Here is a 10,809-nt window from a genome sequence, read left to right as displayed (position 1 = left end):
TTCCTCTGCAGCGTGGGGCACAGGTCACTTGCTGGAGGATTCTCTGCAGCTTGAGGTCTTCAAACCCCAATTTGAGGACTTCAATAACTCAGACATAGGTTAGGGGCTTGTTACAGGAGTGGGTGGGTCAGATTCTGTGGCCTGCATTGTGCAGGAGGTCAAACTAGATTATCATAATGGTCCCTTCTGACCTTAAAGTCTGTGAGGGGGAGAAGTTGATCAGCGGGGCAGTGGGAAGGGGGGAGACACTGGGAGGGTAGGGAGGGGAGCTTGGTGGCTGGTGGGTGCTAAGCACCCCCGGAGTCAGCGCCTATGGCTGAATGGATTGAGGCTGTAATGAATCCGTGCTTGAGAAGCCAGCGGCCATGCCCTCGAGTTAATTAGATCTGCAGTAAGAGCTCGGTTTGTAATACACTATTTTTATTGCTCCAAACACCCTGCACACGGAACATGAGATTACACAGGATTCACAGGTACTGCTGTTAGGGATGTAACTATCGTTTAAGGAAGTACCCGTTTAAACTATTAAAATCGTTAACCGTTTAATCACTCACCAGTTCACAATCTACCCCTGGCGTGGGGGGACCCACCCTGCTGTCTCTCCTCGGAGGTGGAGTGCAGTGGCCTGGGGGATCGTTTGCGTGTGCATGGCTAGGCGCTGCCACCCCTCGCTCTCCCAGTGTCTAGGCACCGGCTAGTTCGGCAGATCACTGCCGGGAGAGCAGCGGGGCCAGGGCAGACCCAAGTGTTCCTGCAGATCCGTGTTCCCAGGCAGACCCACCATTGCAGCCAGCTGCAAGAGAAGCAGAGCTGGGGGGCCTGCCGGACTGCCCCCAGCGGTGCCCTCTCTGGCGGGCACAGGCTGATCCAGCGGCACCCTGAGCTGCGAAAGCGCTGCAAGCTCCCGCAACCTCTGGGTATTGCTGTGCCATTTTTGATGTGCACGTTGGCTATTACAATCTGTTTTAAACGTTAACCGGAATCTATTAACGGTAAGACTAATACTGATCATTAACCATTTAACATTTTACATCCCCAACTGCTGGACGATTCTACCCCATGCGACAACAATGCAATAAATCCCTTCTCTCAGCACGAGAGAGAGACACTGGTTTCTGCCATTGCTATTCACATCAGTGAACGAGTAATATGCATTCCGAGTGAAGTCTGCAGCACACACCCAACGCCGCCGCTGATGCCAGCCCTTCCTGGGCCTGCTTGCGCCTCCTCCTCTGTGGGAGCTTGGGACAGGAAGATCAAGCCCATGCCTGGCTCAGAGAAGCACCAGGCACACAAACGTCACACTAGATTTTTTTGAAAAAGTGTCTGAATGTTTGTGTGTGTCAGCGTGGTGCTGGGGGAAGGTGACAGCCCAGGAGACAGGCTTCCTCTATTCCCAGAGCATGTACATAGACAGCGTGGTGCAAGCAACCCAAACCGTGCTCTTGATGTGGGGAAGTCCAGGTCTAGCAGGCAGGACCAGTAATTCTGCACAGCTCATTCAAACCTCAGCCTCTCTGCTGGGAATACCAGGAAGGGTACATGGAGATCTGTCTACTGGTAAAATGGCTGAGACCCAGCATACTCATTTCCCATGGGCCACTTTCTATCACTATCAACCCCAGCGAGATTTAAACTGACAGCCTAGCAGTAGAAAGCTCACCCTCGCATTAGGAACTGCTGTTCAGTGCTCGACTTTTTAAAAAATTGCCTGGAGATTCTGCGAAGCCTTGTGGCTGCATCAGCTCTAACATCTCAGCACATGTTGTGTCACCTCACGTCTACCAGAAGACAGCTGAAGCACCACACCACCCTAAAGGTCACAAAGCAATTCCTGGAGACTTTCCTAAGTGACAGATCTGTGTGTGCGCGCACACGTTTTCACAGTCCTCTCGACCGACTTTAACGACAAAGATGTCCACTACTTTGACTCCGTTTAGTTCTCCAGCGCTAGACCAGGTAAGGGAGAGAGCTGGATTCTAAACCTTCTTGGACATCAGCAGGAATCGTTGTGGGGATTTTCTATGGCCTGTGTTATCCAGGAGGTCAGACTAGATGGTTGCAATGTCCCTTCTGGCCTTGGAATCTAGAAACCATCCACAGAATTGTTTAAGTTCAAGTCATTTTCACAGGGGCAAAACAAACACACACAGCCAGCAGCTGTGTTGAGCAAGAACGTGCCATTTTTACTCTTCAGTGTAAAACCACCCTTTAAATAGTCCCGTTCAAGTCCTGTGTGCTGATGTACGGTGGTTTTATTAAGGGTGGATTGAACAATGAGCGTTAAAGTGTCCATCCCATCAGATGGGTGGGGGAATATTTCTTACACTTTTTGGACGCTGTTCCTATCTTGGGTGCATGATACGTTTCCATTTGTCGGGGAAAGTCTTCCCCTCATGCAACGAGATGTTGCATTTTTGTTCTTTCTGTGCAACTTGCTGCCCAGCGGATTAAGCCTCCTGGCTTGTTTTATTGTAACGCACAACAGGAAACGTGAACTTTGGAACCATGATCACCGAGACCGGCGTTTTTCTTGCGTGAGTGATCTGGTGGCGCCGAAGATCACGAATGGCTTGAAAATGTCTCCCACGCTCTCTGCACAGGCACAGTGGCTTGGTGACGTGGGTCTCCTGGTGCCTGAGCAGCTGTTGCTTCTGAGCGAAGCACTTCTTGCACTTGGTGCATTTAAACCGCTTCTCCCCTGTGTGGACTCTCAGGCGCACTGCCAGGTCTCGCTTTTGAGCAAAGCATTTCCCATACTCAGCGCACACGCGGCTCCACTCTGCACGTGTGAGCTGGTGACGGTCCGGATCTGCATGCTTTGAGACGTGCTTCTCCCGTTGGGTCCTTTTCCTCTTGTCCCGCCCCGAGGGATTTGGGATTGGAGCTGACTTCCTGTCGCTCAGGCTGGACAGAGCTAATGTCGTGGGCAGTCTCTTGTTCTGCTTGGAGACACTGCTCTCACTTGGGCAGTCTTCTGCCTTGACGGACGCCTGCAAGGCCTGCTCCCTAGAGTCCCCGGGTAATATACTGACTTGTTCCAGGCTTACATCATACCCTTCGTCGTGCCTCTCCACCTCGAGCTGGACCCCCAGAGCATCTGCAGGATTAGAATCAATGGCCAGACAATGGTCAGTGACAAAGAACCTTGACAGGACAATAGACTTTGTTTCACGGGGGATTCCAAGACATGGAGACTTGGGCCTGCCAGGGGAACTGCTCGGGACTCACAAATCCACTTGGCAAGAGGAACTCTGCAACGTGTAGCATCAGGCTCTTAGTCCAGAACACAAGGGCTCTTCTCAGGCTTTGTCTACACTCGGCAGTTTAGTCGGTAAAACTTTTGTTGGCCAGGGGTATGGAAAAAACCCACTCCCCCGATGGACATTAGTGTCACCAACGAAAGTGCCAGTGTGGACAACGCTATGTCGGTGGGAGACGCTCTCCTGCTGACATAGCTCCTGCTGCTCGTTGGCGGTGGTTTAATTATGCCGGTGGGAGAGCTCTCTCCTGCTGGCACAGAGCAGCTACACGGAGACCTTGCAGCTGTGCTGCTGTACGGTCCGTAGTGTAGACTTGGCCTAAGATGGACAAAATTGACTCCACAAACCCACCGACGTGTCTTGGCAGGTAATTTGCTATCCAGACACTGTGCTCTAGACCTGAATTGTAAAAAAATCCCCCCCCCCCCCCATCCACACCAAGATGTGAATTCAACAGTGAAATGAATACAACCCCCCACAAGGATTTGGGCCTGGATCTGACCCACATCACTTTCCCAGCTAAGTGCGGGTAGAGCAGAAGCCATTTCATCCGGAACAACAGACTGGCAGAATTTTGTTTTTGGCAGAGGGAGAGAACTGGTTACATTTCTAATCGCCCTGACCCCAACCATTACTGGGGGTTGCAAGGTTGGTTGTCCCAATGCAGCTGCACCCCCTTCCCTGTTACTGGCTGGAGGATTATACCTGCACAGAACGGCACTGAGTTGCCCAAAATACAGGGCAGAAATTCCATGTTAACAGAGATCACTGTCGACACCTTCTTTTCTGAGCCGTGTTGAGCAAAGGAAGGGAATCCCCAACCAGCCAGACACCACAGAACCCACCGCAAACTTCCCGTTGATAAAGGGAGGCAAGAAGGAAAACACGAAGTGAGGGAAGACGGGTCTGATCAGAGAGGGGCTGTGATGTAGGCATGCCCAGGTAGGCATTAGATCTACTGCATGTCCAATCACCTCCTTGATACTTCACCTCAGGGCAGGGTCGTGTGTGGTCTCTGCCGAAAGCTCAGAACTCCCTGATCATCATGGAGAATACGAGAGGTTTGCAGAGCTATGGAAAACGTTGGACGTTACTTGTTGGAGACACAGCAGGTCACCTGAGGAGGGGCAGGGCTCAGAACTAACTCAATCAGGAGTGCGAACACGACCGGCCCAGCACCTGACCACCTGCAGGCCTGAGCACTGACAAAGACAAAAGGACCCCAAGAGACGACTCCGAATAGGGGGCCCTGAGGGCTGGGCTGAGCTGAAGTTAATGTGATGGCCCGATTATGAAAACAGAGAAAAGTCTGGGCTGTATAAGGGCTGAAGAAAGGGCACACAATGTTATCCATCCAGAGGCGCTGCTCTGCCAGCGGATGGAAGGGGGATCCCCGATCTCTGGGCTGGACAAGCGCTGGCTGGAGGGACTGACTGCCCATTGGGTGAGAAATACCTTATAACAAGTGCCTTGCCAGTCTAATAACCACAGGCGCTAGTGAGCATTTTATGTACCTGTATCCTGATGTTTCCAAATCCTTTCACTTGCTTTCATTTGAATCTTTTACTGAAGCTTTGCTAAATAAACTTCCATTTGGTTTTACCGTCGACACGTCTAAGTGCCTTGTGCCAAAGAGAACGCTGAACTGAGGTGAGGCCAGTGAGCCCGAGAGCACTGCTTCCAGGGAGGCCACAGATCAGCACCCGTTGTGGGGGTCCTGAAGACAGGGGACGAGGCACTCGCTGTACTAAACTGCTAACCTGCAGTGGGAAAGAGCCTGCTGTGGAATTTGTGTAGCTTTGGGAGTTTCCCCTGGTGGGCACAGACAAGACTCCCTCATGCCGTTAGCAGGTGACAGCGATTCACCCCACGCACCGAGATTAGCCCTGAAAAGTGTTGCACGTGCACTCTGGTGCCAAGAATAAAACATTCGCTATTTTCTGCAGCAATATGAACCCCCTCACATCTGCCTGAGGCTGAGCCTTCTTCTGCAGCGAGGAGGCGGTAATAGCACCAAGCACTTGAGCAGCACGCAGCCAGTGCAATTCAAAGGGCCAGCCCTGCCTGATCCTGCATTCCTGACGTGCCCGTCGCCCGGACGTCACTGGATCCACAGCTTGTGGGATTGCCACAGCTCCAACAACTTCGATTTACGCTCCATCAGCTTCCCCCCATGCCAGGAGCAGATCTGCCCCTGGGTGTTTTGAATGCACCAGGAAAGCAGGTGCAGGCCTACTGACTATGTAAATGTTGCCACTCACACTCACACGCAGGTGATTCTTTTCCTTTCAGATCCAGCTGATCCGAGAGGCCCGGCTCTTCCTCTGGGTCAATCTGCGATAAAATGGCAGGACTCCCAAAGTGATACCCTGTGAACACAGATAAAGGGATTACAGAGCCATCGGTAGGAGCTGGCCCAGTCCCATGAGCTCTTGATCACCATCTGCAGGAGCTGAGGGTGCTCAGCACTTAGCAGGATCAGACCCCGAAATGTCAGTTGCAAAGAAACATTAATCTTAAACCAGAACAAAGCTGTAAATCCTATTTCTGTCCGTTTGTGCTCTGGGACTCCATCGTGCCCCATTCCACGTGGATGGATGGAAGTAAGCGAGATTGCTCCACGTTTGTTTAGAGTGGGCGTAGCTGGGCTCCATCAGGAATCCCCGGGGTTGGGAGATTAGCCCTGAATCAAAAGCCTTTAAAAAAACCCTCCAAAGATCCCACAGCTCCATGCCAGAAAACGACCCCTGATCTTTACCCAGTGAGATCAGACTGGCGCAATTCTCCTTCATCACCTCTCGGTACAGCTCCTTCTGCCACTCAGCTAACACCTCCCACTCCTCCCGGGAGAAAGAGATGGTGACATCTTCAACGGTCAGTTGCACCTGAAATCACAAGCAGTTACTCAGCCCTGTCTGCGTCCTTCGGCTGCCAGGTTTTCCTTCCTCGGTTTCCAAGGTCACCTCCTACCCTAATATCTGCAGGGAAGGGCCAGTCATTTACTGTGTGTGTACAGCACCTCACACAATGGGGCCTGATCCTGACTGGTGCTAAAGTAACATACAGCCAGAGCATTCCTATAAGTAGGGCATCTGATAACTGGCAGTCACTGGAGCTAGACTCCGTGCCATCCTGGGGGTAGAGGTGATGGTGCTTTGCATGGCACCTCCTCCAGGCAGGAATTGCAGGCTGAGGGTAAGAAGAGCAGGGCAGAACCCATGTACAGGAGGGGGCTCCACAGTTCTTAGTGCTCCAGGGATACAGATACTATGGATATGGGTCTCTGTATTTTTATGGCACCTTCCATCTGGGGAACCCAGAGCATCTGGTCATTCTCACAGCCTTCCTGTCAAGTAGGAAAAGAGAGTTATCCTCATTCTACAAGCAGGGAAACCAAGGCAGAGAGAGATTAAGGGACTTGACCAAGACCACACAGTCAGCATGTGGCAGAGCCAGGTCAAAAACCAATAGTACCCAAATGGGGTCATTTCAATTCTCCGAGTAGGAAAACTTGGACAGCCCTGAAATCACTGCACAAGCTGTGCCTCGTTCCCATACCAAACATCCGAACCAAACCACTTTGGTTTGCCCACAGTGGGGGAGGTCACCGTCCATTTCTGTTTCCATGGCCCGGGCTGCTACAGGCTGGTTCACCTCCTCTTTCATGTCTCATGTGAGCCGGATTCTCAGTTACACCAAGGCCTCTTTACACGGATGGAGCCATCCCTTGATTCTATCCCCTCGCCAGCCAGTGCAGGTGTAAGAGCTCCAGGCCTGGCCTGTCCCAGTTCGGGGGCAGATCACAGAATCCTAGAATATCAGGGTTGGAAGAGACCTGGGAGGTATCTAGTCCAACCCCCTGCTCAAAGCAGGACCAATCTCCAACTAAATCATCCCAGCCAGGGCTTTGTCAAGCCGGGCCTTAAAAACCTCTATGGATGGAGATTCCACCACCTCCCTAGGTAACGCATTCCAGTGCTTCACCACCCTCCTGGTGAAATAGTGTTTCCTAATATCCAACCTAGACCTCCCCCACTGCCACTTGAGACCATTACTCCTTGTTCTGTCATCTGGTACCACTGAGAACAGTCTAGATCCATCCTCTTTGGAACCCCCTTTCAGGTAGTTGAAAGCAGCTATCAAATCCCCCCTCATTCTTCTCTTCTGCAGACTAAACAATCCCAGTTCCCTCAGCCTCTCCTCCCCAGATCAACTGCACCTTTCCCCAGCACAGAACTCCTGCTAATTCCTCCAGCAAGTCTTCTGAGCGATAGATGGGCAGCAGGGGGTTGTGTTCACAGCTTAGCATACGTCTGCACTGCAATGTGACGCCAAAGCTGGCCCGTGCCAGCTTGCAGGGTTACCCTTAGGAAGCAAGAGACCCCAGCTCAGCACTCCCCCAACCCCCAGCAATTCCAGTACTGGCTCCGGCAGGGCCGAACGTAATTGTGTGCATGGATGTGAAGTGCTTGTGCACACCTCAGACCACGCCACACTGCAGCAGGACGCCCCCTCTCCCTCCCAATCCCCGGGTGATCGCATAGGTGCCGCCCGCACGGTCCCCAGCGGGGACAACAGAAGCAGTGCACAAGGAGATGAAGTACTCAACAGGGCCCAGAGACAAAGGGGGGGTTCCTGACTCCCATGACTGTGCTCAGGCCGCTAGGCCAGGCCGCCTCTCCCAACCCTTCTGTTTAAAACCCCTCCAAGAGTGGAGGGGCTGTTCCACCCCTAATCTCTAGCAGTTCCTCCAGGCTGCTTCTGGGCCAAGGCAAGACCACTCCTCTTATTAGTAGGGTTATGCCAGGACCCCAGCCAGCCCTGGGGCCCCTTGTGCAGGGCCCGAGCCCCGGGGAGGGCACAGAGGGGGCCGAGCCAGGCAGAGGGGGGGAGCGGGCAGCTGCCTTTTGGGTTTGATGAGCTCTGAAGCTGGGGGATTCCCCCCGCTGCAGGCGCCCCTGCCAAAGCGCATCTCCGCCGCGGAGCCAGCCTGGCCGCTTTGCCGGGAGCCGCCCCCCGGCTGGGGAGCCCCGCGGCCGGCCCCCCCGGGCGGGGAGATGCGCTCAGCTGAGCTCACACCACGGGGCTCCAAGGCCGGGGCTGCTGCAGCCGCCTCCCTCCCCCCAGGGGCCCGGGGTGCAGGGGGCTCCCCCAGGGGGCTCGGCCCGAGCCATCGCGTGCCGCCCCCGCAGCCCCACGGCGCATCCCAGCCTCTACCTGGGCCGCAGCCATGGCCAGCGGGCTCCGCCGGAGCGCGGCGCGGAGGCCCACGGGCGGCCCGGCCCAGCTGATGGCAGCGGCAGCCGCTCGGCCCACACTGCTCCTTCCCCTGGTTCCGGCTCGCCGGCGAAATGGCTGCGGCTCCCGCGGCGGAGCAGCGCCCCCAGCGCCCGGGCCCTGCCCGGCTGCTGCTCCGAGGGTCCCCTCCCCGCTGCTTGGCGGGGCCGCCTGGGAGTCCGGATTCAATCCCAGCGCCGCTGCGAACCGCGGCCTCAGTTTCCCCTTCTTTAAAATCGGGACAGCGGCGTCCCTGGCACGTCATCACGCGAGGGAGGGTTAGGTGAGATCAGGTTAGGGAAACCTCTCGTGCGCAGGGTCCTTAAGGCTTCCGAGGGGGGCTGCGGGTGCATGTCAAGTTGGATAAACCCCCGTCAGGGTTGGGCTGGGTTTACTCAGTCCTGCCTCATCGCAGGGGGGCTGGACGTGGTGACCCCCCCATCCCTTCCAGCCCCACCTTTCTAGGGTTCTGTGATTCTGCAGCTTCTGCCCTTCGAGAACGCTGAGCTCAGCAAACCGCAAATGCCTGAAAACCAGGACATGCTGTGTTACGCGCCAACATAACCTTAACTCTGCCCTCTTTGAGCACTGTCCATAGCGCGCACCCTCCCACTCTGCCTTTTCCCTGTAACAGACAGGGCACTGCCTGCATTTGCTCTGTGCTCAGACAGTGACTCTGCTTCCCCCACAGAATGCCACATTTGGGCGATTTAACAACCCCTTCGCACCCTTTTACCGCCCTGTCACATCTGCACTACGGTGACCAGATAGCAAGTGTGAAAAATTGGGATGGGGGTGGGGGATAATTGGTGCCTATATTAAAAAAAAAAGCCCCAAATATCAGGACTGTCTCTATAAAATCGGGACATCTGGTCACCCTACACCTGCACCTAGCCCTGGACTTTCCCCTGCGCATCGCTGAATCACAGGCTGCTCTCCTGTCCCACCTCACTCCTGGCAATGTCCCAGCGCTCACCCCATTTTGGGGCTCCGCTACACCCTCGGCAGTTCTGTGCTGAAATGGCGCGGACTGGAAGTTCCTCTCGTTCGCACGCACCTGGTTCTTTGATAACACACATGGGGCGGGATTTCAAACCCCGCTCTCCTCACATCACAGAGCTCCTCCACGCTACTCCAGCTTATTCCTCCACAGCGTTCATCCTCCATTTCGGGGAATGCCTGCAGACTGGCCACCTCCAGGGGCACCTGTCGAGTTCTGGGAGGAGCTTGCGCCTGCTCACACCTGAAGGCCCCTCCCCCAGCCGAAGGGGAGGAGCTGCCAAACCCAGGGCTCAAGTGAGGTTGGGGGATAATGGCAAATAGAGTCAGGACTGAGGGTCCTAGGTACAAAATCAGAGATCCAGAGGGGGACACCAAGCAGAGAACCCCAGGCAGCGCCCACTGCTCCTCGAAGGTGTCTAGGGAGCCAGCGGACACAGCCCAGAGGAACTCTGCTCAGACGCGTGATCGAAGGGAGGAACGGAAGTGGGCCCCACAGTCCCACAGCACCTCTCCATCCAGCATCCTCCTCCTGGTGCTGGCCAAGGAGGGCATCGATTCCACCAGGAGGAGGTTGGTGAGGAGGTCTCGTGACTTTGTGGGGCCACGGACAGGGCGTGCGTAAATCAGGAGGTGTGGGGAAAAGTGCAGCCAGAACCGAATCAGAAGATTCTGGAGGAGAAGGAACCGGGGCTGCAACCTGGCGCACTCAAGGTAGATGTGCACCATCTACCTGCCAGGTACACACCCTTGCTCACGGCTCCATGAAGGAGCTGCCAACTAATATCCCCCGCAGGCCATGGGATCAGGGCAGAATACAGACTGGCCCACCAGGCACCCCCAGGAGCAGCTGAGCCCGTGACAATGATGGTGTGAATGCGCAGGTGGGGAGAAGAGGGTGAGAGCTGGGCAGGGCTCAGAAAGAGGGAATAGATCGAAGGATGAGGGAAGAGAGAAGAGGAAGGAGCAGAGGGAAAAGAGGATAAAAAAGCCAAGAAAGTAAAAGAACAGAAGGTGTCGAAGAGAGAAGGCAGGATTTGGAGCCCGGAGGCCCCTATTTGAAGAAAGGCCACAAGAAGATTGAGGAGGCTGGAAGGATCAACATATGAGTTAAATCCTCCTGCCTTGGCTGAGAGACATTTGAGAGGGGGACATAACAGTCTACCAATATCTGATAGGGGTAAACACCAAAGAGGCACAAGAAATAATTACCGTCGAGGGAAAAGTTTATTTAGCGTGTGATCAATTCCCCCACCCCCCACTCAAGCAG

At 54.6% G+C, this 10,809-nt stretch overlaps 1 protein-coding gene across 1 annotated transcript; it reads right to left on the bottom strand.

Moving 5' to 3' along the window:
- Positions 1-391: 391 nt before the first annotated feature.
- LOC123363303 (zinc finger protein 69-like) lies at positions 392-9,707 on the bottom strand. Its single transcript, XM_045004164.1, has 5 exons — positions 9,651-9,707; positions 8,481-8,768; positions 6,022-6,148; positions 5,525-5,632; positions 392-3,100 (listed from the first exon to the last, which is right to left on the bottom strand). Exons 1-5 carry the CDS (start codon positions 9,705-9,707, stop codon positions 2,451-2,453), a joined length of 1,230 nt encoding a protein of 409 aa, XP_044860099.1. The 3' UTR covers positions 392-2,450.
- Positions 9,708-10,809: the final 1,102 nt, after the last annotated feature.

Source organism: Mauremys mutica, chromosome 2 (assembly GCF_020497125.1).
Source record: "Mauremys mutica isolate MM-2020 ecotype Southern chromosome 2, ASM2049712v1, whole genome shotgun sequence".
Classification (NCBI taxonomy): Eukaryota; Metazoa; Chordata; order Testudines; family Geoemydidae; genus Mauremys; species Mauremys mutica.
This window is presented reverse-complemented; position numbering and strand designations above follow the sequence as displayed.